General features: G+C 41.7%; 1 protein-coding gene across 1 annotated transcript; it reads left to right on the top strand.

Annotated features, from left to right (window-relative positions):
• Window positions 1-10,922: 10,922 nt before the first annotated feature.
• On the top strand, window positions 10,923-11,858 carry LOC115162820 (olfactory receptor 1D2). Its single transcript, XM_029714239.1, has one exon. It carries the CDS (start codon window positions 10,923-10,925, stop codon window positions 11,856-11,858), a length of 936 nt encoding a protein of 311 aa, XP_029570099.1.
• Window positions 11,859-26,976: the final 15,118 nt, after the last annotated feature.

Below are 26,976 nucleotides of genomic sequence, written 5' to 3'. Positions count from 1 at the left end.
ATGTCTCGCCTCACATGAACGCGCATGTGCGCAATAATGAAGTGACGACATCCCAGGGACGTCAACTTCTCTTCCTTGTCATCCAGTCTCTGTCCATCATAGACGCTTCAAACAACTTTATAAAGATCGTTGACATCTAGTGGAAGCCGTAGGAAGTGCGAAATTAATCCTTTGTCACTGTGTGATCTATTAGCAATGACTCAAATAGTACAGCCACAAAATTCTCATTTCCTGCTTGTATTTTTCTCAGGTTTTTGCCTGCCATATGAGTTTTGTTATACCTAGACACCATTCAAACAGTTTTCGAAAATTCAGAGTGTTTTCTATCCAAATCTGTTAATAATATGCATATCCTAGCTTCTGAGTTGGTGTAGGAGGCAGTTAAAAATGGGCACATATTTTTTTCAAAATTCTCAAAACTGCCCCCTAGCCCCAACAGGTTTTAATTACTATGTGTTCATCGAGACCTGACAGAAAGCTTTCAGCACCTGAATTCCTCATCTGGCCTTGCTGCTCAACTTCACTTTCTGTTGTTTCTTAAATCTGGTCCAGAGTAGATTTGATAGGCCTATGAAAAATGTTTGAACTGTACACACTATTTTATCAGTGTACTATCTGATGTGCCAGCCACTTTTAAATCCTGTTGTGTTTGGAGTTAGGATGGCTAAAATCAGACAGGCTTATAAAAACATACTACCTGTAGGTCTGTACCCTAAAACATAAGCTAAACATTCGTGTGACCTGTCCTAATTGTTAGATGTTTGGGATGTTGACTTGTGTGTTTTGTTACTTAAAGGTGCAATAGTGAATGGGGGTGAGGATGGTGAACATCAGACATAAAACATTTGCTGATTTGTATAATATTGTCATTGACCTTTTATTCACTTTCTGATCTCTATTGACTATCTGTCCCTCAAAGAATTTACTTTAAAATTCACTTCCTTGTCTACAACGCCCTGAATGGAATCGGACCCGCCTACCTGTTAGACCTGCTCTCCCCCATGAACCTCCATGCACCCTAAATTTAAGCCACGCCAAGCTGCTCCATGCCAGCAGGACCTGTATTAACACAATGGTGGAACGTTTCTTTTGCCTTTGGAATTCCCTTCCTGACAATCTCAGGGCTGCTCAGACTGTTAGGGCCTTTAAAGCAGGCCTTAAGACTCATCTCTATAAACCTTCCCTTCCTCCTAGACTTTGATTGTTGCTTTCATGATTTGGTTATATATGTTTTGTTGTCACGATTTACCAGGAGCAGTAGAGAGGCAGAGTCAATTGCAGGAGACAGAGGTCCGGTAGTGCGATAGCGTTTAATAACAACCCGAAAACACCACAAGAAGCCGAAAGGCACAGGGCGCACACAATACCCAAAGAGGGAACACGTTCCCAAAACAAATGACGCATGGAGCGCAGCCCGGCCAATACTAGAATAGGGAGCAGCGCTTACTAACGTCTGTCCTGAATAGACATAAAACAATTCGCACAAAATCCTGAACTGAAAAGACACACTAAATACCCCCCCCCCCCCCCACTAATGACAGACAAGGAACAGGTGCGGATTAGACAGACAAAACCAAAAGACACAGAAACATGGATCGGTGGCAGCTAGTAGGCCGGTGACGACGACCGCCGAGCACCGCCCGACCGAGGAGGGGCGCCACCTTCTGTGTATACTGTGACATTTGTACTCTTTTTTTGTACATTTTTTATTTTATGCACTTTGAGATAACAATTTTATAATGAAAAGCACTTTACAAATGTAATAAATTATTATTTAAATTAAAAAAACAGAAGTTGATAAGTTTGAATTCCTTACTTAAATTGACAGTTTTGCCAGAGGCTGCTGTATCTAAGTATGTAACAAATCTAGAAATGCTAAACTGTCTGGATCGATACACTAGATGTAAATGTGTAAAAGGTAAGCCTACCTTATAGCCCAACTGGCACCCTTACATAGCTCGCTAATGGAAAATAAGCCCTGTAGGGTACATACAAGCTTGTGGATTGTTTGACATTGAGAGAAATCTAAGGAAATACAGATCTCAAACTATATTCGGTCTTAGATCTGGATGCATGTCATGTTTTCTGAGGGACAGCTGTTCTATGTGACATGATATCTGTGTGCCAGCTATCTAACAGATTACCTGCTTTGGTATTCCTCAGAAATGTTGAGTCATACCAGAAAGGCAATTACCTGGGACACAAGAGGAACCTGTTGCCTCATTTGGATATCTTACTATGTTATTATGGTTCACCAACTACTTCTCTGATAGAGTTCAGTGTGTCAAATCGGAGGGCCTGTTGTCCGGACCTTTGGCAGTCTCTATGGGGGTGCCACAGGGTTCAATTCTTGGGCCAACTCTTTTCTCTGTATACATCAATGATGTCGCTCTTGCTGCTGGTGAGTCTCTGATCCACCTCTACGCAGACGACACCATTCTGTATACTTCTGGCCCTTCTTTGGACACTGTGTTAACAACCCTCCAGACGAGCTTCAATGCCATACAACTCTCCTTCCGTGGCCTCCAACTGCTCCTAAATACAAGTAAAACGAAATGCATGCTCTTCAACCGATCGCTGCCTGCACCTGCCCGCCTGTCCAGCATCACTACTCTGGACGGTTCTGACTTAGAATATGTGGACAATTACAAATACCTAGGTGTCTGGTTAGACTGTAAACTCTCCTTCCAGAATCACATCAAACAACTCCAATCTAAAGTTAAATCTAGAATTGGCTTCCTATTTCGCAACAAAGCATCCTTCACTCATGCTGCCAAACATACCCTCGTAAAACTGACCATCCTACCGATCCTCGACTTCGGCGTTGTCATTTACAAAATAGCCTCCAATACCCTACTCAACAAACTGGATGCAGTCTATCACAGTGCCATCCGTTTTGTCACCAAAGCCCCATATACTACCCACCACTGCGACCTGTACGCTCTCATTGGCTGGCCCTCGCTTCATAATCGTCGCCAAACCCACTGGCTCCAGGTCATCTACAAGACCCTGCTAGGTAAAGTTCCCCCTTATCTCCGCTCACTGGTCACCATAGCAGCACCCACCTGTAGCACGCGCTCCAGCAGGTATATCTCTCTGGTCACCCCCAAAGCCAATTCCTCCTTTGGCCATCTCTCCTTCCAGTTCTCTGCTGCCAATGACTAGAACCAACTACAAAAATCTCTGAAACTGGAAACACTATCTCCCTCACTAGCTTTAAGCACCAGCTGTCAGAGCAGCTCACAGATCACTGCACCTGTACATAGCCCATCTATAATTTAGCCCAAACAACTACCTCTTCCCCTACTGTATTTATTTCTTTATTTAGCTCCTTTGCACCCCATTATTTCTATTTCTACTTTGCACTTTCTTCTACTACAAATCTACCATTCCAGTGTTTTACTTGCTATATTGTATTTACTTTGCCACCATGGCCTTTTTGCCTTTACCTCCCTTATCTCACCTCATTTGCTCACATTGTATATAGACTTATTTTCTATTGTATAATTGACTGTATGTTTGTTTTACTCCAGGTGTAACTCTGTGTTGTTGTATGTTGTCGAACTGCTATGCTTTATCTTGGCCAGGTCGCAATTGTAAATGAGAACTTGTTCTCAACTTCCCTACCTGGTTAAATAAAGGTTAAATAATAAAACATTTATGACCCTTATTGTCACTCTGGGCTATCCTAGGCCTACAGTACGCTTGACAGAAGGTGTGCGTCCCAAATGGCACTATTCCCTATATAGTGCACCAACTTTGACCAGAGGGCTCTGGTCACTATAGGGAATAGGGTACCATTTGGTATGCATTCAAGACCGGTTAATAGCTGCATTAATTGGTTCCCAGGGAACGAGGTGATAGAGTGGATTAATGACCTGGTACCTAATGACTCTAATAAACATGTTTATTTTGCTCTTGTTATTGGCTTCTGCTTTCCCCATGGCAAGGTATGCATGGAATAAAAAAAAATACTGGTGTTTCACACATCATTTTCATTGACAACACTACACAACGTTTTACAGCTTTTTACAGGATGGATGGAGTACATGACCAATGTGTGTTAAACATACAATACATCATCATTACCCTTACTGTATTATTTTATTCTGTGTGTCAAACATATCTGAAAGTGACCCTGGAAAAACAAGATGGGTATGTGGATGTCCCATCTAGCTATTTTAAGATGAATACACTATTCAAAAAGGCACTCGCACATCTGAGCAATCTTGTTGCAGGTGCATGGCAACAGTTGAAACAGGATGAAGGAAAAAAGGAAACCGCACACTGTTCTTGATAGTATCACTGATATTTAATAAGCTTACGTATCGGCCTCACGGCCTTCGTCAGAGCTTTGATGAATACACTAACTGTAAGTCGCTCTGGATACGAGTGTCTGCTAAATTACTAAAATGTAAATGTGTATCTGGTACTCCGATTTCTCAATAATTTGTATTTATTTATTTATTTTATTTCACCTTTATTTAACTAGGCAAGTCAGTTAAGAAAAGTCCTATTTACTCTGTTGGCCTAGTTGCAACCTCCCCCACCCCCCGGTTTTACATGTAATCAATTTACTACTTTTCCTTTGAATGTAGGAAGTAATATTTTATTCAACTCAGTCAGGCTTTCAACTTGCTCTTGAAAGTTATAATAGTCGAATGCACAAGGTGCAATTTCGATATTGGGTAGTGCATCAGCAGTTTACCTCGTCATGTCAGTCATTGCAGACCTTAGAGAGCTATTTATACTGTAACTTGTCAGAAATGTCCAGATCAACTAGCTCATGTCAGCTAACGTTTTTCAGATAGGTTTTTTAGCCCATTGATTTTGTTGTAATGTTTGGGTCACTCAGATATTACATGAACACACATAGGACATGTTGCTGAATGATGAAGGGAGGCCCGAGTGAAAATGTTTGGGACCCACCGCTCTACTGTGTAACAATTATTATGAAACCTAAAATAATTAGTGGCTTAATTCTGCTGTCCTCGTTCTATTACTTTTTCATCAACACCATCCCTATCTCCCTGAGTTTGCAACTGTCATTTTGTGGTAATGTTATATGATGATATATAATAAGAAGAATTTGTTCTTAACTGACTTGCCTAGTTAAATAAAGGTTAAATAATTTTTTTAAATAAAAAATATAGACAGTGTAATGTGACAACTACTTGGTAGTCAAGCTTGCTTGTTGAAATATTACACAAAAATATAATATGGGGTTTTGTTGTAACTGTGCTTTCTCTGGGTTGAACTGTTTCCTAACGTATACTCATATGTAAGAATTCTAGAAATATGTTTAAAGTCTTCAAAAGAGACTAAACAGAAAGTGTTTAACACTTGTACACCACATATAGCCTCTTTGCTGAACTCCTCCTTTGACTGTTTATGTTTGATTCTACAAGGCAGTCATAATACTGCACATTGTCCACCTATACTTCACACTTTTATTTGTTTATTTTCTAATATGTCCACCACTTTTCAATTATGTTATGTATATCTTCATTAGGATCATTAAAACCAGGCAGGCTTGAAAAAAGGTACTAGGCCTTAACCCTTAACTTGATTGTTTATTTTTTAAATATTAAATTAAGTGTGTTTTGTGTTTTTTAAGTTGCTATAATTGACCATACAAATATGTGGCATTTTGGCATAGTTTCTCAGTAGCCTAAAGATTATTCATTGCATGTGTATCATGTACTGTCACTGAGAGAATGTTTTATGTAATATTAGGTATCTGATCTTTATAATTCACCAATTAAATTTGGTGTGCCCCAAGGCTCTGTTTTTACAACCATACTGGTTTTATGCGGTATTCAGAATTGGGGTGACAAAGGTCGCTGATTCGAATCTCCTGGGAAAATCTGCTTTTCAGCCATGGAGCAAGGCAGTTAACCCCCGACAACAACTGCTCCCCGGGCGCTGAGGACGTAGATTCAGAGTGGTTGGGTTAAATGCGGAAAACACAATTTGGTTGAATGCATTCAGTTGTGCAACTGACTTGGTATTCCCTTTCGCTGCTATGCAACTGTATTAGAGCAGAATTATAGAGTGAGAGTGGCATGAACCAACCACATTTTGACTTGCAATGGGTGGAACCGTACAAAAAAGTGTCTAGGCACGTCACTATTGAGAGAGCAACAGCATAGAATCAGTGGCAATAGCAAGCAGTAATCTTCCCACGCTAGTAGCTAGCGTGTGTTTTAATTTAATAGTGTGTACAATCACGACGACAGCTGCAGCAGCAGCAGGTGTTAACGAGTTTAAGGCGGATGATATTGCAAAAAATATTTATATATTTGTTTTGTATTTTAAAGTACAATCCATTCTCAACATTTACATTATATATTAGTCATCTAGCAGATGCACACATCCAGAGCGACTTACAGGAAAAACCGTCCCATCCATTGGATGTAACAACCTTTTTTTTAGTGTCATTTAAAAAAAGTTTTTTTTGTATTTTTGTATTTTTTTAACTGTAATTTTTCCCCTCATTCAGCAACTTCAATCTCCCTAATCTCCAGTTCCAGATTCCAACCCTCAGTTTCCCTCATCCCATCCCATCTGTCTGCTGGCCATCCCCTTCGGATTTCAACGCATTAAGTGATGCTATGTTGTCTGTTATTTTTCTAGATTTTTTGGCTTGATACAACGTAGGCTGTTGCCTCTGAATGCCTAGGTTAAATAGTAATGGTTCCCCACTGTGTTTTTTTGACATTCTTGGGACATTGTGTCATGGTCCCCTTGATCTTTTGTCTAGTTCCTGGTCTGTCCCAGGGACATCACTTGATGGTAGCAAAGCAACATTCTCCACCCCCGCCCCTCCCCCCAATCTACCCAGGCCATGCGCACCCTAATTTAATTACACATCACCCCTTGCTACTGTTACCAAGCCCATCAAGTCCCTGATTTGTGAACCACTGATCCATTCACAGGTCTTTGTCTTTTGGCAATGTATTGTTTGCAGGGACGTTCCCTTGGGACCATCACACTACGTCCTAATGACTATTAAAATTAAAGTCCTTGGAACTTGGACTTTGATGGTTCGTCGGAGGGCATAGCGGGATTTCTTGTAAGCTTTCGGGTTAGAGTCCCGCTCCTTGAAAGTGGCAGCTCTAGCCTTTAGCTCAGTGCGGATGCTGCCTGTAATCCATGGCTCTGGTTGGGGTATGTACGTACGGTCACTGTGGGGACAATGTTTTTAATTTTTTTATTTCACCTTTATTTATTATTTATTTCACCTTTAATGTTATCGATGCACTTATTGATGAAGCCAATGATAGATGTGGTGTACTCCTCAATGCCATTGGAGGAGACCCGGAACATATTCCAGTCTGTGCTAGCAAAACAGTCCTGTAGCTTAGCATCTGCTTCATCTGACCACTTTTTTATTGATCTAGTCACTGGTCCTAGCAGGAATCAGGAGGATGGAATTATGGTCAGATTTGCCAAATGGAGGGCGAGGGAGAGCTTTGTATGCATCTCTGTGGATGAAGTACAGGTGGTCCAGAGTTATTTTCCCTCTCGATACACATTTAACATGCTGATAGAAATTTGGTAAAACTGATTTAAGTTTCCATGCATTAAAGTCCCCGGCTACTAGGAGAGCCTTCTCTGGGTGAGCGTTTTCTTGTTTGCTTATGGTGGAATACAGCTCATTCAATGCTATCTTAGTGCCAGCCTCTGACTGTGGTGGTAGGTAAACAGCTACATACAAAGAATACAGATGAAAACTCTCTCAGTAGCTAGTGTGGTCTGCAGCTTATCATGAGAAATTCAACCTCAGGCGAGCAATAGCTCGAGACTTCCTTAGATATCGTGCACCAGCTGTTGTTTACAAAAATACGTAGACCGCCGCCCCTTGTCTTACCAGACATCGCTGTTCTATCCTGCCAGTACATCGTATAACCAGCCAGCTGTATGTTGATGCTGTCGTTGTCCAGCCACAACTCCGTGAAGCATAAGATGTTACAGTTTTTAATGTCCCGTTGGCAGTTTAATCTTCTGCGTAACTCGTCAATTTTATTGTCCAAACATTGCACATTTGCTAGCAGAATTGAGGGGAGTGGGGGTTTATTTGATCGCCTTCGACTTCTCAGCAGGCAGCCCGTCTGTAAGGGCTTTGGTAGTCGCGTTTGCAGGAATGTGGTCGCAGGAAGCAACGAACACAGGGAGTGGTGTTTTTAATAACACTTGAAGGAAAAAAACTAAGATCCCAAGCACAGGGGAATAAATACAATCAGCGACAATGCCAAGCCGACACGAACAAGACAGTCGACATACAACAATCAATCCCGCACAACAAGGAGCGGGCCAGCTAAACTAAATAGCCCCTCTAATGGCTAATTGACCACAGGTGTCCAAAATCAAAAAAAAGGGGAAGAGCAAAAGGTAATCGGTGGCAGCTAATAGGCCGGTGACGACGACCACCGAGCTCCACCCGAGCAGGAGGGGCGCCACCGTCGGTGGGAATCGTGACACCGTCCTCGGGCCTCTTTCTCCGCCTCCTCTTCACGCAGATCATGGGGCTCGGGGCCTGTTCCCGAGGGACCCATATATCCTCCGCCTCGGGCTCGTCAGAGTCGTGAAAGAAGAAAAAGGATTCTGCTAGTCCGTGGTGAGTAATCGCAGTCCTGATGTCTAGAAGTTATTTTTGGTCATAAGAGACAGTAGCGGCAACATTATGTACAAAATGAGTAAAAAAATAAGTTAAACAATTCAGCTATACCAACAAAAAACACAATCGGTTGGGGGCACGTAAAACATCTGCCTTCTGCTCCAGCGCCATCTTACCTAACATTATACTGCGACCAAACGCCCTCTTATGGTCCCGAGATTAATGTCATGTTTTAACCTCTCTGGGCCAGTGGGACGCTTGCCTACTCAACAGCCAGTGTAATCCCGTGGCGCGATATTCAAATACCTTAGAAATGCTATTACTTCAATTTCTCAAACATATGACTATTTTACAGCATTTTAAAAGATAAGACTCTCGTTAATCTAACCACACTGTCCGATTTCAAAAAGGCTTTACAACGAAAGCAAAACATTAGATTATGTCAGCAGAGTACCCAGCCAGAAATAATCAGTCACCCATTTTTCAAGCTAGCATATGTCACATAAACCCAAACCACAGCTAAATGCAGCACTAACCTTTGATGATCTTCATCAGATGACAATCCTAGGACATTATGTTATACAATACATGCATGTTTTGTTCAATCAAGTTCATATTTATATCAAAAACCAGCTTTTTACATTAGCATGTGACTAGCATTCCCACCGAACACTTCCGGTGAATTTACTAAATTACTCACGATAAACGTTCACAAAAAACATAACAATGATTTTAAGAATTATAGATACAGAACTCCTCTATGCACTCGCTATGTCCAATTTTAAAATAGCTTTTCGGTGAAAGCACATTTTGCAATATTCTGAGTAGACAGCCTGGCCATCACAGGCTAGCTATTTTGACACCCACCAAGTGTGGCACTCACCAAACTCCGATTTACTATTAGAAAAGTTTGATTACCTTTGCTGTTCTTTGTCAGAATGCACTCCCAGGACTTCTACTTCAATAACAAATGTTGGTTTGGTCCCAAATAATCCATAGTTATATCCAAATAGCGGCGTTTTGTTTGTGCGTTCAAGACACTATCCGAATGGTAAAGGGTGACGCGCCCGACGCGTTTTGTGACAAAAAAAATCGAAATATTCCATTAACGTACTTCGAAGCATGTCAACCGCTGTTTAAAATCAATTTTTATGCTATTTTTCTCGGAAAAAAGCAATAATATTCCGACCGGGAGTCGTTGTTTTCGTTCAAAGAGAGAGAAAGGAAACATGGTGTCGGCTCGTGCACGCGCCTCCAGTCTCATTGTCCTCAGATCGACCACTATCAAAATGCGCTAATATTTTTCAGCCATGGCCTGCAAAGCCACCATTCATCTTTCTGGCGCCTTCTGAGAGCCTATGGGAGCGTTAGAAAATGTCACGTTATGCCAGAGATCCCCTGTTTTGGTTAGAGATGATCAAGAAGGCCATGAAATGGTCAGAGAGAGCGCTTCCTTTTTGGAATCTTCTCAGGTTTTGGCCTGCCAAATGAGTTCTGTTATACACAGACACCATTCAAACAGTTTTAGAAACGTTAGGGTGTTTTCTATCCAAATCAAACAATTATATGCATATTCTAGTTACTGAGCAGGAGTAGTAACCAGATTAAATCGGGTACGTTTTTTATCCGGCCGTGCAAATACTGCCCCCTATCCCCAACAGATTAATGTTCCTACAATGTTCTCAGAACATCAGTGGGATAATGTCTCGCTGAAACCTTTAAAGCAGCATTTCCCAAACTTCAACCTGGGGACACCAAGGGGTGCAGGTTTTGTTTTTTGCCCTAGCACTACACAGCTGATTCAAATAATCAACATATCATCGAGCTTTGATTATTTGAATAAGCTATGTAGTGCTAGGGCAAAAAAACGCTTGTGCACCCCTTGGGGTCCCCAGTACAGAGTTTGGTAAACGCTGCCTGAAATGGACCTAATGGGAACATTTCCTATTGTCCTCAGGACATCCCCTGTTTGCTGGGTTAATACATAAATAGAGTAAATAGAATCAATTGTGTTGCTTGTCATAAACTCAATATAGATCCTTCTCTATGGAGTGGTTACATGTTGACACTGAAACTACAATCCCATGTGAGTTTACACTATGATATATTTAGAGGCCAGAAGGACAAGTTATTAGAGCAGTATCCCCCTCTCAAGCAAGAAGACATTTCATGGACACAGCTTTCTGAGCTTACACAGAATCAAATGATTCACTCTTGAATTCATTCACATCCATACACACTCAATTCTTGTAAGGACTAAGAATTTTTGCATTGACCAGAGGAAGAAAATTAACAAAAAGCTATGGAGAACTCAACCCAAGTCAAGTTCTTTTATCTCTTTGGCTTACAAGAGACGTTTAACAACAAATCGGTCTATTTTATCTTGTCTCTTATCACATACCTTCTCATCATCACTGTGAATCTGACTCTGATCATAACAATCATTCAGGAGAAAGGTCTCCATGAGCCCATGTATATCTTTCTGTGTAGTCTATGTGTCAATGGATTGTATGGAACCACTGGTTTCTACCCTAAGTTGTTACTGGACGTTCAGTCAGATGTTCAGGTGATATCTTATGGTGGATGTTTGACTCAAGCCTATGTAATATACACTTCTGTCATGTGTGAAATTTCTACTCTTACAGTGATGTCTTACGACAGGTATGTGGCAATATGCAGACCACTACTATATCATACCATTGTGACATCTTTAACTGTTAGAAAGTTACTCTTATTTTCTTGGTGTTATCCTTTATTTGCAGGACTCATTGCGGTTAGTTTAACCGTCAGACTTCCTTTGTGTGGATCTCGCATTGATAAGATCTTCTGTGACAATCCGTCTATACTGAAACATGCATGTTTACCCATTACAATCAATCAGAATGTGAACAAATGTTTGATAGTGGTTCATGTTTTACAGATATTTTTCATTGTATTTTCTTACAGTCAGATTGTAAGGACTTGTGTAAAGTCAGCTAAGGGAAGGATTAAGTTCACACAGACATGTGTGGCACATTTAATAACAATATTTATGTTCATCACAGTGACCCTGTTTGACAATTTGCAAGGGTGGAATAATGTAAATATTACACTAAATATGCGTAATGCAATGGCCATACAATTCCTTGTTATACCACCTGTCTTTAACCCTGTCATTTATGGACTTAACCTCCAGCAGATTCGAAGGGCAGTTTTTAGAAACTGTAATGCACATAAAATCATTGATATGAGATGTTAGTTACATGATCCTACAGAACAGGGAGACTTCCTGATATCAGAAGCATGGATAAAATGCGCCTTGGTCGACCAATCGATTTGTCTAAATTTTTAAACATGTATTTCTCCATACAGCCATATTTCTCACATTCTATGTGCCTATTTATCTTACCATTTCTACCAACCTGCGTGCCAGTTATGATTTTCAGCGGCACATATTCGTGGAACAGTTTAATTAAATTTTTAAGTCTTTCTATCTCAAAATCATTGTCTGTGTTTAATCTACATTCTACAATCATGGATATGAAATGATAATTACATGATCTTACACAACAGGGAGACTTCCTCATATCAGATATCAACAAAAATAATGGTAAAATCTGCCAAAACACAAGCGGCACCACTTTGGTTTTAGAAGTGTGTGTGTGGGGGTGGGACATAACCTGGCAGGGGGTCTGGGGGTCCTCCCTAAATTTTATGGGGCATCTAATGCTAATTTCCTGCATTTCTACTAGTGCTGTACACAACAACAAAAACATCTTGCTCGACCAAGAGTAGTCTTTTCTTTTGACCAATCAATTTCATAGGCACATATTCGTGGAACAGTTTCATTTAATGTATAATAGTCTTTATATCTAAAAAGCATTGTCTGTGGTTAATCTACATTCTACAAAATGAATCTAAATGAAAATGATACAAATCTAAAAGGAACTTTTAGTGCCACTGCCAACTATGTAAAAATAGCCTACATAAAGCCAACAGATAAAAACAATGCATCCTGCAGGCAGGAAATATACTGATACAAATAAATATCCTATAAATCACATTGGCTACTCATGGCCTGTCTGCAACAAACTCGAAACACTGTATCAACTATCAACTGGGTCAGTTATTTTATGACGTTTCCACTGGATCAAAGCATTACATTTGTCCCTTTCATTCCGAGTGGTTATCAAAAGAGAGAGAGCTGGAAATATTGTTCAAATACTTTGTGGAACTATTGTCTTTCTTAACGGATTGTAATAACAGACTTTGTTTACTAGCTGTTTGAGGTGTAGAAAAATTCCTTTGAGAAGCTCCATAGCTCATTAGTGTTGGTGAGATAAGACATTCAGAAATAGTATGGATATATATAATGAGCACATTTATAGGCCCACATTTGCACGCAGGCCAGGTAGACTAGTCGTACTTCTATATGAGTAATCAGGTGTGAGTCCTTACTTAATAAAAACATTGATAGGAGAGTTTCAAACAAAAAACTATGAACAAAATACTAAAACTCATAAATGGAATTAAATAAACAAAAACGTATTTCTCACAAGTATAGCATAGGTTACGAGTTCTGCAAAACAAATATCCACTCTGACATTGAGATGTTAAGTTACCGTAACCAAATAAACTTTGCAGATTAGAAATATTGTGAATTAATGGTAAATGTAGGCTCCTCCTGGTGATATTTCTAATGGGGTATTGATAGAGGTGGCAAACAATGCACACAATGAAGTTATGCAACAATGAATATGGAGGAAGAGAGCCACAATCCCCATATTCTTGAACGGTGGCCTCCCCGCAGCCTCTCAATGGATTAATCCACGGAGACATGCGCAAATCAGATAGGTGTCTCGTGTGCCATAAAAAAATCTATATTTTGTGACTGACTAAAAAAAAATGTTTTCATTACAGACCCCATTTGTCATACAGTATTCCATAAGGTACCCAGACCTTATCAACATTGTGCAGTATACTCTTAATCTTGTAATAAATCAAATCTAGTGATACATCATTTGGCATTTCTGCCATCCATTGTGACATTGTGGGAGGATGACCAACCTTCCAATTTATGTCAATTCATTTCTTAGCTGCTATACATGCTATGGTTACACAGTTTCTTCTTTTAACAGCCTCCAGTATCAACATTTCCAAGCAAACAAAAACAGGGAAAGTGAGAATCTGTAGACATGCTGAGACAAAAGAACACAGTCTTTGCCAGAATGTAGCCAGCTCAGATGAGGCATGACAAAAGAATTGCCTTAGTGTACATTTATACATTATATTATCCAAGAATAGAGTCAATGGTTCAATAATTGAAATGACCATTATTCCCAGATCTCAGACTGTATCCTATCCATCAACTCAAGATGGATCTTTGTATCTATTCACTGATTGTTATAATATACTGCAAAATTCACCTGCGCTCTAAAGGCTAGCCTTCCCTCGCTGTCTCATCCTGCTAAGACATGATGAGCATAGTGTTGTGTACTGACTGTGCACCATGACAGTAAAGCTTTTAGAGCGGTTTATACTGTGTCAGTGTGAAAAGTAGGGAATTATATAGGAAAACTGACAGATCAATAATGTTACATTGCTATACTGACTCTAATAAAAACTCACATTGCGCTCTCAAAAAACATCAGAATATCGGTCTTCCATCCTTTGGCTGCTGGTTCCATTACATACACAAATCCAAAAATAATATATTTTTTAAGTTATTAAGTTGTGATCGATGCATTATGTGCTTATAACCAGGCCTCCATAGTGTATCTCTGAAAATAAGTGTCACGTCCTGACCATAGAAAGCTGTTATTTTCTATGGTAGAGTAGGTCAGGGCGTGCCAGAGGGGATTTTCTAGTTTCGATTTTCCATGTTGTTTTGTAATTCTATGTTGGGCTTTGTTTGGGATGATCTCCAATTAGAGGCTGCTGGTCATCGTTGTCTCTAATTGGAGATCATACTTAAGTAGGTGTTTTTCCCACCTGGGTTTGTGGGAGAATGTTTTTGAGTAAGTGTATGTTGTAACTCTTCGTCACGGTTTGTTGTTTTGTTCATTCAGTTTATTTGTATGTATTGCATAGTTTCACAGTTTAATAAAGAAAATGTGGAATGATACACACTCTGCACTTTGGTCCGCTCCTTCATCCTACGACAACCGTGACAATAAGTGGATATTCACAACCACCTTGGAAGAAAATTCATTGTTGCATTGATGCAATAAGAATAATATGCATGTAACTAGAAAGTATGGTTGAATGTAGGCTACACATTTAGAGTGAAATAATGTGCATAAACAAGATACAAGAAATACCAAACAGAAATATCACATTCTGAATTTCTATTTAATTTAACTACTACATTTTTAGAAATCCTAGTTTAACATTATATATTCATATTCTGACAAGTCGAAATAATGTATTTTTAAAGTGTTATGGTGGTATGAATGATTGTTTTAAAAATGGAACAAAGTAGGCTATGTATAGCTTCAGGCAGTAAATCAAATGATTTACACTTGTCATTGGACAAACCTCGCATCTTGAGTTGGATTGACATATTGACTAGCCAACCATTGATTGCAGGTTTGTTTGCCCTTCCCTCTCTGATGCAGTGGTAGTGTTATGATTTTTTTTCTACTAGCATAACAGGATGGAAAATAGCCTACTATGTATAGCCTACTATACATTGTTGCAGTATCAGGTTCAACGGAAGTGCAAAATTAAAAAACAGACACCTCAAATGAGATTTTAACTATTTTATTTCAGTGCCAGGGGTAGATATGTCTGTTTTGCAACAATTGAGTAGCACATACAAGTGCAAGTAAAAATAAAAAGGTTTGCCAGTTCTCTGCGTTGAGTTTCTTGTTAAAGTTACATATTTTGTAGTAATTCATCTGTATTCAGCCACCCCTAAGGGGATCTGGCCTTGAATGGATCCTCTAACAAAGATTTAATTCTACAGTCGTGGCCAAAAGTTTTGAGAATGAGACAAAAATTTGTTTCCACAAAGTTTGCTGCTTCAGTGTCTTTAGATTTTTTGGTCAGATGTTACTATGGAATACTGAAGTATAATTACAAGCATTTCATAAGTGTCAAAGGCCTTACATGAAGTTGATGCAAAGAGTCAATATTTTCAGTGTTGACCCTTCTTTTTCAAGACCTCTGCAATCCGCCCTGGCATGCTGTCAATTAACTTCTGGGCCACCTCCTGACTGATGGCAGCCCATTCTTGCATAATCAATGCTTGGAGTTTGTCAGAATTTGTGGGTTTTGTTTGTCCAACCACCTCTTGAGGATTGACCACAAGTTCTCAATGGGATTAAGGTCTAGGGAGTTCCTGGCCATGGACCTAAAATATCGATGTTTTGTTCCACGAGCCACTTAGTTACCACTTTTGCCTTAAGGCAAGGTGCTCCACCATAATGGAAAAGGCATTGCTCGTCACCAAACTGTTCCTGGATGGTTGGGAGAAGTTGCTCTCAGAGGATGTGTTGGTACCATTCTTTATTTGCGGCTGTGTTCTTAGGCAAAATTGTGAGTGAGCCCACTCCCTTGGCTGAGAAGCAACACCACACATGGATGGTCTCAGGATGCTTTACTGTTGGCATGACACAGGACTGATGGTAGCGTGCAACTTGTCTTCTCGGAAAGGGGATTCATCAGAAAAAATTACTTTACCCCAGTCCTCAGCAGTCCAATCCCTGTACCTTTTGCAGAATATCAGTCTGTCCCTGATGTTTTTCGTGGCTTCTTTGCTGCCCTTCTTGACACTAGGCCATCCTCCAAAAGTCTTCGCCTCACTGTGCGTGCAGATGCACTCACACCTGCCTGCTGCCATTCCTGAGCAAGCTCTGTACTGGTGGTGCCCCGATCCCGCAGCTGAATCAACTTTAGGAGACGGTCTTGGCACTTGCTGGACTTTCTTGGGCGCCCTGAAGCCTTCTTCACAACAATTGAACCGCTCTCCTTGAAGTTCTTGATGACCCGATAAATGGTTGATTTAGGTGCAATCTTACTGGCAGCAATATTCTTGCCTGTGAATGATGAATGATGACGGCACATGTTTCCTTGCAGGTAACCATGTTTGACAGAGGAAGAACAATGATTTCAAGCACCACCCTCCTTTTGAAGCTTCCAGTCTGTTATTCAAACTCAATCAGCATGACAGAGTGATCTCCAGCCTTGTCCTCGTCAACACTCACACCTGTGTTAATGAGAGAATCACTGGTCCTTTTGTGGCAGGGCTGAAATGCAGTGGAAATGTTTTTGGGGGATTCAGTTCATTTGCATGGCAAAGAGGGACTTTGCAATGAATTGCAATTCATCTGATCACTCTAACATTCTGGAGTATATGCAAATTGCCATCATACAAACTGAGGCAGCAGACTTTGTGAAAATTAATATTTGTGTCATTCTCAAAACCTTTGGCCACGTCTGTATATGTAAAATGCTCACCTACAATAAAAGTTCACTAAGTTTGCAAGTGTAACTTTGTGGGGGACAGTGCGGCTTTGAGAAAATAAGTTCAACCACAAAGTTATTTGTAAATGTCAAGAGATGTGTGTATTGGAGTCGTGCTTTGATGTGGGTGTTTCTTGTGTGTGTCTTTGCAAGTCGGAAGCGTCTGTACATCCAAAACAGTAACACAGTTAAAAGCTGTGTTTGAATACTCATACTAACCGCACTACCCGTACTATTTGTGATGTGAATTGAGTATATAGTGTGCTTATTGGTCATAGTATGGATATAGTTAGTATGCCTGAAGTTCCCAGATGTCATAATAAATTCACCAACATATGAAGTATACACACACACAGAGGATATTATTTCCGTACTTTAGGGCACAAAATGCAATTCTTCAGGAAATGGTTGTGGCTTCACATTGTTTTCAGATTTGAAGAAAATAGTGGAACATTTGCAGCCGAAGTACAACGAGAGTCGATACAAATTCATTGCTTTAACAAATTTTGACAAATGTCAAGAAAATGTTGAGCAATGTAATTAAGTTATTACTTTTCAAATAAGTTACCTTACATGTTATGTTGGCTGACAATTTGTTAGCTACTCTGTCCTTACGAATCATTTAGCATATTATTACAGCAGTATGTACCGGTATGTTAGCTAGCTCCCTAAATTTAGCTGGCTACTTATACATCAAACCTGCCAATATATTAACTGCAGGTGTCACGACTTCCAAAGGTGGCTCCTCTCCCTGTTCGGGCGGTGATCGGCGGTCGTCGTCGCCGGCCTACTAGCTGCCAACGATCCATTTTTCCTTTTCGTTTGTGTCTGTCTGTTTTGGTTACACCTGTGTCCTATTAGTTACCTTTGGTGGGTTTATTAACCTCTGCTGCCTGCTATTGTTTGTGCGGGATTATTTGCTGTTGTTGCTCTGTTAGGGGTGCGTGTTTGCGCCACAGGGTTCCCCCCCTCACTACACGGTGGTGTTGTACCGTTTGTAGTGTATTTAGGAGTAGAAGTTTCTCCTCCCTGTGTTACGTTTATTTCCCTGTGTGTGGCGACTTCGTTGGGTGTGTTTTGGGACGTTCAATAAACGATGTTGCTACTGTAAATTCCTTGCTCTCCTGCACCTACTTCTTCTTTGGAGGCACCTAACAATAGGCTATCTGACTAACTACCCAACGTTTATTGACTTGATTATTCCTGTCATTCTTAGCTTAGCTAAATGGTATAGTTGTTGTGCATTCTCAATGGACATTCAGGTGCTTCGTAAATTCGCTCTGGCTATCTACTCAGATTTCAGAGCATTCTGGTCTGACTGTACCAGAGCGCAGAATAATGAATTTACGAGCGCCTAACACCAGTTCAATTTGGCCGGTGTCAGTAAAACGTCAGCAAAAAAAGCGTAATTAAATTGTTGCCAGCAGCACAGTTACAGTCACCAACCCTCTGGATAACATGAAAACTGCCTAACCAGCTTTGCTTGGGCGGGTAAAATGGTCAGAGTGGTCTCATTTGTGTCTGGAAGTAGCTAGCAAGATAGCCAACGCTAGCTTGGGTGCTTGACTGCTGTTGCAAGGTCAGAATGCTCAGTATGTGCCCCCCGAGAGCGAAACGCTTTGAATTTACAAACGGACAATCTAACAAGCGCACTGTGCACTCCTGATTGAATTTAAGAACACACCCGAAGTCGTTAATGTCTAACTAGTCATTTGTTATGCTAACTAGCTAGCAAGAGGTTGCATAGCAACAGCATCAACTTCAGACAGCGAAGAGCTAGTACGCTCAACTCAAAGAATACTGTTTGTTTACAGTATACTAAAATGAACTTATAGTATGTAGTATATACTCATTAAGTATGTAGTATATAGTCTGTTACTATGGGTATTCGAACACAGCTATAGTCACAGGTTGACATTCATTGTCTGAGTCTTGTCCTGGAGGCAGAACTGAGCACTTAGATAGGCCAGCTGCAAAGTCAAAATTGGCTATATTGTGATAATTCCAGAAAAAACAAACATTTGCTTTTTGGTCTTAATTTAAGGTTAGGTATTTAAAAAATAATGGAGAGCCTCACACTCTAAGAGCTCAGATGCAAAACTATTTATGTCCAACGTTTCGACAGACAAGCTGTCTTCATCAGAGTATAATGGCAAATACTGCGGGATGACTCATTTATATAGTGTCAAAAGACACACACAGGTGTCTGTAATCATGGCTAATTGTGGCCTGATATCATTGGTTAATTATCATATATTAAAATAGCATACAAAAAACATAAATTGATAGCATACGATCATAGATACAATTTGTCTGCAGAAGCCTACAAACACTTACAATAGCAAAATCACAATAATCACAAGAATGGCTTCAGATCAAAGTCTACGTGGAGACCGAAGGGAGCAAGGGTCTTTAAATTAAAGATCCAGGCAGCCTCTCGTTTTAACAATAAATTGTCGAGGTCACCCCCTCTCTGACATGTTCGATGCCAATATAACGTAGAGACGAAATCGAGTGGTTTTCTTCCAAAAAGTGGGCCGCAACTGGGTACGTCGAGGTTTGCACCTAATGGTGCTACGATGCTCCGAGATACGTACTTTTAATTTGCGCTTTGTTTTACCCACATCATTTTTACAACAAGGACATGTTATAAGATTAATAACTGCCTTAGTGGAGTACATGATAACACCTTTGATTTGGATCTGTTTCCCTGTTTCGGGGTGTTTGAAGGATCTACATGTATAAGTGCCACTGCATTGAGCACAGCCGTTACATTTGTTTCCATCCAGTAGGGGCGCAAATAGACGTTGTGCAGGGATATCTTGGGGTGGTAAATCAGAGGTTACCAATTGATCTCTGAGGTTTCTGTCCTGCGAGAATACGACCAAGGGAAGGTCCGAAAACACATTACCGATACTATCATCGGATCTTAGAATGTGCAAATGTTTGTGAACGATTCCCTTAATTTGTTCAGAGCACTTTGAATAGCGGGTAGTTAGAAAGCAAGAATGCTTATTTTTGCAAGACTGACCTTGAAAAATGTCATGTCTCGTTTTGAATTTTCTCAATGGCAGTATTAATCTTACCATTTTTGTACCCCCTCTCCTTGAATTTTATTTGAGTCTCAGCCATATTTCTGTCGAAATCGGATAGTTTTTTTTACAAATTATTTTGATTCGACAGAATTGGCTGTAGGGCAAACTGTTTTTCAAAGGAAGTGGGTGACAACTATCAGCCCTCAACAAACTGTTATGATCAGTAGGTTTCCTTTAAAGATCAGTGTATAGAACATTATCTTCACACAAGATCAGAAGATCAACAAAACTGATTTTACGTGTATCAGATTGCATAGTAAATCTCAGATGCTCAGAACAGGAGTTAAAAAAAGCATGGAACACCTGGAGCTGTTTTGCATCATCCCTCCATAGAACAAAAATATCATCAATATACCGTTTCCAAATAATGATGTTTGGCAAGAAAACATTTTTGAGAGGATTGAAAATAGACTGTTTCTCCATGTAACCCACATACAATTTAGCATAGTTAGGAGCCATGGGGATCCCATAGCAGTACCCTTCGTCTGAATAAAGAAATCATTTAGAAACATGATGTAGTTGTGTGTGTGAGTACTATTTCAGCCAATGTTATAATGTATGCACTGGAAGGTAGTTCATTTGTGTCACGTTGCAGAATAAAATGTTCCATAGCTTCAATACCACCCACGTGTGGAATATTTGTGTATAACAACTCAACGTCAAACGTAACTAACAAAGTATTCTCAGGGAGAGGATCAAGAGATTCAATAACAGAGATCATACTGCTGGTGTCCTTTACAAAGGAGGTCCCCTCTGCCTCTGGTAGTTTCTTCTTACCCCGTCGGGTGCAGCATCTCGTCGGTGCGCGTGCCCGCGGCCACCTCCGCCCTACCGTCGGCTCTCGTTGGATAAAAAACTGGCACTGGAAGCAGATGAAGCGCTGGTTGTAGAACGTTGGTCAGACGGGGGTGGATAGAAGTAAGCGGCATCCCTCCTACATCTGTCATGGAGAGGAGGAGCAGGACCTCTTTTGTCAGGGTTTCTCCAGAAGTAGACTTTGTTCTTGGCCTTACCTTTTTTTCTTGGTTGAATTTCTTGATTTTAAGTTCCTTTATTTCTGTGGACAACTTGTCCTGGAGCGCTTGGTTAGTTTTCATTAGTTCATTGAATATGCCATCATCATTAATAGGGATAGGGGGCAGTATTTTCACGGCCGGATGAAAAACGTACCCAAATTAAACTGCCTACTACTCGGGCCCAGAAGGTAGGATATGCATATTATTAGTAGATTTGGATAGAAAACACTCTGAATTCTCTAAAACTGTTTGAATGATGTCTGTGAGTATAACAGAACTCATATGGCAGGCAAAAACTTGAGAAAAATCCAACCAGGAAGTGGGAAATCTGAGGCTTGTAGTTTTTAAAATGATTCCCTACCCAATTTGTAGTGTTGAGGGGGTCATGTTGCACTTCCCAAGGCTTCCACTAGATGTCTACAGTCTTTAGAACCTTGTTTCATGCTTCTACAGTGAATTGCAAGGGAATACGAGCTGTGGTAAACTGGTGTCCCAGGATAAGGCATGAGTTCAGTCACGCGCTCAGCCTTGGGAGTGAGCTGAGTTCATATTCATTCCTAAAGAGAATGGATTTGTCCGGTTGGAATTTTATTGAAGATTTATGTTAAAAACGACCTAAAGATTTATTCTATACATCGTTTGACATGTTTCTACAAACTGTAGTATAACCTTTTTGACTTTTCGTCGGTACTTAGTAAGCGCGCGCCTTGTGGATTTGGATTGTGAACTGTTAGGAGTCCTAATGACTCTTAGGATGTAAATCTTGGTGGGTCAAACAAAACAAAAATATGGGATGCATGCCAGCAAAGCCACTACAAAACACAACACTAAACAATACATTAATTTTTACATTTACATTTACGTCATTTATCAGACACTCTTATCCAGAGCGACTTACAAATTGGTGCATTCACCTTATGATATCCAGTGGAACAACCACTTTACAATAGTACATCTATATATATTTTTTTGGGGGGGGTTAGATAGATTACTTTATCCTATCCCAGGTATTCCTTAAAGAGGTGGGGTTTCAGGGGTCTACGGAAGGTGGTGATTGACTCCGCTGTCCTGGCGTCGTGAGGGAGCTTGTTCCACCATTGGGGTGCCAGAGCAGCGAACAGTTTTGACTGGGCTGAGCGGGAACTGTGCTTCCGCAGAGGTAGGGGGGCCAGCAGGCCAGAGGTGGATGAACGCAGTGCCCTTGTGTGGGTGTAGGGCCTGATCAGGGCCTGAAGGTACAGAGGTGCCGTTCCCCTCACAGCTCCGTAGGCAAGCACCATGGTCTTGTAGCAGATGCGAGCTTCAACTGGAAGCCAGTGGAGTGTGCGGAGGAGCGGGGTGACGTGAGAGAACTTGGGAAGGTTGAACACCAGACGGGCTGCGGCGTTCTGGATGAGTTGTAGGGGTTTAATGGCACAGGCAGGGAGCCCAGCCAACAGGGAGTTGCAGTAATCCAGACGGGAGATGACAAGTGCCTGGATTAGGACCTGCGCCGCTTCCTGTGTAAGGCAGGGTCGTACTCTGCGAATGTTGGAGAGCATGAACCTACAAGATCGGGTTAGCGGAGAACGACAGGGTGTTGTCCAGGGTCACGCCAAGGTTCTTAGCACTCTGGGAGGAGGACACAATGGAATTGTCCACCGTGATGGCGAGATCATGGAAAGGGCAGTCCTTCCCCGGGAGGAAGAGCAGCTCCATCTTGCCGAGGTTCAGCTTGAGGTGGTGATCCGTCATCCACACTGATATGTCTGCCAGACATGCCGAGATGCGATTCGCCACCTGGTTATCAGAAGGGGGAAAGGAGAAGATTAATTGTGTGTCGTCTGCGTAGCAATGATCGGAGAGACCATGTGAGGATATGACAGACCCAAGTGACTTGGTGTATAGCGAGAATAGGAGAGGGCCTAGAACTGAGCCCTGGGGGACACCAGTGGTGAGAGCACGTGGTGCGGAGACGGATTCTCGCCACGCCACCTGGTAGGAGCAACCAGGCAGGTAGGACGCAATCCAAGAGTGTGCCGCGCCGGAGATACCCAACTCGGAGAAGGTGGAGAGGAGGATCTGATGGTTCACAGTATCAAAGGCAGCAGATAGGTCTAGAAGGATGAGAGCAGAGGAGAGAGAGTTAGCTTTAGCAGTGCGGATAAACAATTTAATTGCAGTATAAGGGTGACAAATGGTTCCCACAAATTGTTAGGGCCTACATAAAGATGTCCCAAAAGCAGAGTCTTAACAGCAGTCCCAACACCTTACCACTGCTACACCTGGCTATCATCGGAGCCTTGTCTGGCAGTGAAACAGTTAATTCCGCCTCATTTACTGCCTTTTAAAAAAACATAGCTGATATGGCTGACTTGCTTAAACAAATGTGGTTTCTACGGTCAATTGAGATGTACAAACTATGGCATAAGGGAACGACAAGCGGATAAGAGGCAATCCGTAATTTCGATTAAGACATTAATGAGCGAGCTAGGACGGACGTAGTCAATATAACTATTTGTTCAGCACTTTTCAAATGTACAGTGACAGAATTCAGAACATGGGCCGTTTTGACAGTGTTTTCCCTGTATACCAAGTCAGAACCGTAGGATAATTGAAAGCCCTTAATTCTCTTAAACACATTATAGGCTGCATGTGCACCACCAAGTCAGAACAGTAGGTGAAATTAAGAGGGGAAAATAGACAAAATTATTAGGGTGAGGCACATGGGCTAATAACAGCTTACTACACAACATACATGTAGTATTACTTTCTTAGCTACAGTATTTATTTATTTATTTATTTCACCTTTATTTAACCAGGTAGGCAAGTTGAGAACAAGTTCTCATTTACAATTGCGACCTGGCCAAGATAAAGCAAAGCAGTTCGACAACATACAAAAACACAGAGTTACACATGGAGTAAAACAACATATAATCAATGATACAGTAGAGAAAATAAGACTATATACAATGTGAGCAAATGATGTGAGATAAGGGAGGTAAAGGCAAAAAAGGCCATGGTGGCAGAGTGAATACAGTATAGCAAGTAAAACACTGGAATGGTAGATTTGTTATTTGAAGAAAGTCCAAATGTTGGTTTGGTTCCATGGATCCTGAAGATGTGCTGCAGCATGAGCTGGGCCGGATCCTTGGCAGAGGGAAGTTTGGGGAGAGTGATGAAATGAGCAGCCATTGAGAATTGATCCACCACTGTCAGAATGACGGTGTTGCCATCAGACGGGGGAAGCCTAGTGACAAAATCCAGAGAGATATGAGAGCAGGTGCGATGAGGGACCGGTAGCGGATGAAGGCGGCCAGAAGGAGCTTGCCGTGGAGTCTTGTTCTGGGTACACACCATTCACGCGGCGACAAAGGCAGAGACGTCAGGAACCATTGTGGGTCACCAGAAACATTGTCGGAGGACTGCTAGGGTACGGCAGGAACCGGGATGAAAGGTCAGCCTGGAAGAATGAGCCCATTCCAGAACCCGGGACCGGATTGAGTTAGGGACAAATAGCCGGTTAGCCGGGCCCCTTTCAGGTCCAGGCTGGGAACATTGTTCCCTGCGAACCAGGGTCTCAATACCCCAACCCAAGGATGAGGTAGGGGGAATGGTTTTGGAGACTGGGGGTTTGGCAGAGGAACTGTATAGGCGGGAGAGGGCATCAGGCTTCACATTCTTGGACCATGAGTGGTAGTAAATGGTGAAGTTAAATCTTGTAAACATGAGAGCCCACTGAGCCTGCCTGGAGTTAAGGCGCTTTGCTGTATGGAGATATTCCACATTTTTATGGTCGGTCCAGGACAGGAATGGCTGTTCTGCTCCTTCCAGCCAGTGCCTCCACTCTTCCAATGCCATTTTGACCACCAGGATTTCTCAGTTGCCTACATCATAGTTCCTCTCTGCAGAATTGAGACCATGGGACAGGAAGGCACAGGGATGACGTTTTTGGTCCTGGGCAGATTGCTGGGACAGGATGGCCCCACTCCAACATCAGAAGCATCAACGTTTACCACAAATTGATGGGACGGGTCCGGATGGATGAGGATGGGTGCTGTGGTGAACCGAGGCTTCAGGTCCACAAAGGCTCTGTCGACAGCTGGAGATCACGTGAACGGTACTTTGGGAGAGGTGAGTGCAGAGAGGGGGGCCGCCAGGGTGCTGTAAACCCGATTGAAACGGCGGTAGAAGTTAGCAAATACCTAGGAAACATTGCAACTGCACCCTGGACGTAGGTTGAGGCCAATCCACCACTGCTTTCACCTTTCCAGGATCCATCTGGACATTTACCTCAGCAATGACATATCCCAGAAAGGAGATTGTAGAGCTGTGGAACTCACACTTCTCAGCTTTCATGAACAATTGGTTCTCCAGGAGGCGCTGAAGGACCTGTGGCATGAAAAATATGTTCTTCAGCAGACCGGGAAAAAATAGGATGTCGTCAAGGTAGACGAACACGAAATGGTTTAGCATGACCCGGAGCTCATTGTTTACCAGAGCCTGGAAGACCCAGATGCAGACACAGGAAGCACATGGTTTGAGTATTTGATATTTATTGAACAATCCAAAAGGGGTAGGGAAGAGAATGGTCGTGGACAGGCAAAAGGTAAAAAACAGTTTAGAGTCCAGGAGGGACAGAGTGACAGGCAGGCTCGAGGTCAGGGCAGGCAGAATGGTCAGGCAGGCGGGTACGGAGTCCAGAAAACAGGCATGGGCCAAAACCGGAGGACTAGCAAAAGAGAATAGAAAAAGGAATACGGGAAAAACACGCTGGTTGACTTGAAAAAAGATACAAGACGAACTGGCACAGAGAGACGAGAAACACAGGGTGTGACATTGAGGCAAACGCTATGTCAGATTTTAAAATACCTTTTCGGCGAAAGCACATTTTTCAATATTCTGAGTACATAGCTCGGCCATCACAGGCTAGCTATTTTGACACCCACCAAGTTTGGGGCTCACTAAACTCAGAATTACTATTAGAAAAATTGGATTACTTTTGCTGTTCTTCGTCAGAATGCACTCCCAGGACTTCTACTTCAACAACAAATGTTGTTTTGGTTCCAAATAATCCATAGTTATATGCAAATACCTCTGTTTTGTTTGTGCGTTCAGGTAACTATCTGAAGGGTAAAGCGCGAGCGCATTTCGTGACAATTTTTTTTTTTAAATATTCCATTACCAAATCAAATGTATTTATATAGCCCTTCGTATATCAGCTGAAATCTCAAAGTGCTGTACAGAAACCCAGCCTAAAACCCCAAACAGCAAGCAATGCATGTGAAAGAAGCACGGTGGCTAGGAAAAACTCCCTGGGAAAAACTCCCTAGAAAGGCCAAAAACCTAGGAAGAAACCTAGAGAGGAACCAGGCTATGAGGGGTGGCCAGTCCTCTTCTGGCTGTGCCGGGTGGTTATTATAACAGAACATGGTCAAGATGTTAAAATGTTCATAAATGACCAGCATGGTCAAATAATAATAATCATAGTAGTTGTCGAGGGTGCAACAAGCACGTCCGGTGAACAGGTCAGGGTTCCGTAGTCGCAGGCAGAACAGTTGAAACTGGAGCAGCAGCATGGCCAGGTGGACTGGGGACAGCAAGGAGTCATCATGCCAGGTAGTCCCGAGGCATGGTCCTAGGGCTCAGGTCCTCCGAGAGAAAGAAAGAAAGAGAGAAAGAGAGAATTAGAGAGAGCATATTTAAATTCACAAAGGACACCGGATAAGACAAGAGAATACTCCAGATGTAACAGACTGACCCTAGCCCCCCGACACATAAACTACTGCAGCATAAATACTGGAGGCTGAGACAGGAGGGA

The sequence above is a fragment of the Salmo trutta genome, chromosome 26, assembly GCF_901001165.1.
Source record: "Salmo trutta chromosome 26, fSalTru1.1, whole genome shotgun sequence".
NCBI classification, from domain to species: domain Eukaryota; kingdom Metazoa; phylum Chordata; class Actinopteri; order Salmoniformes; family Salmonidae; genus Salmo; species Salmo trutta.
The sequence above is the reverse complement of the archived record's forward strand: the minus strand, read 5'-3'. Positions and strand labels throughout refer to the sequence as shown.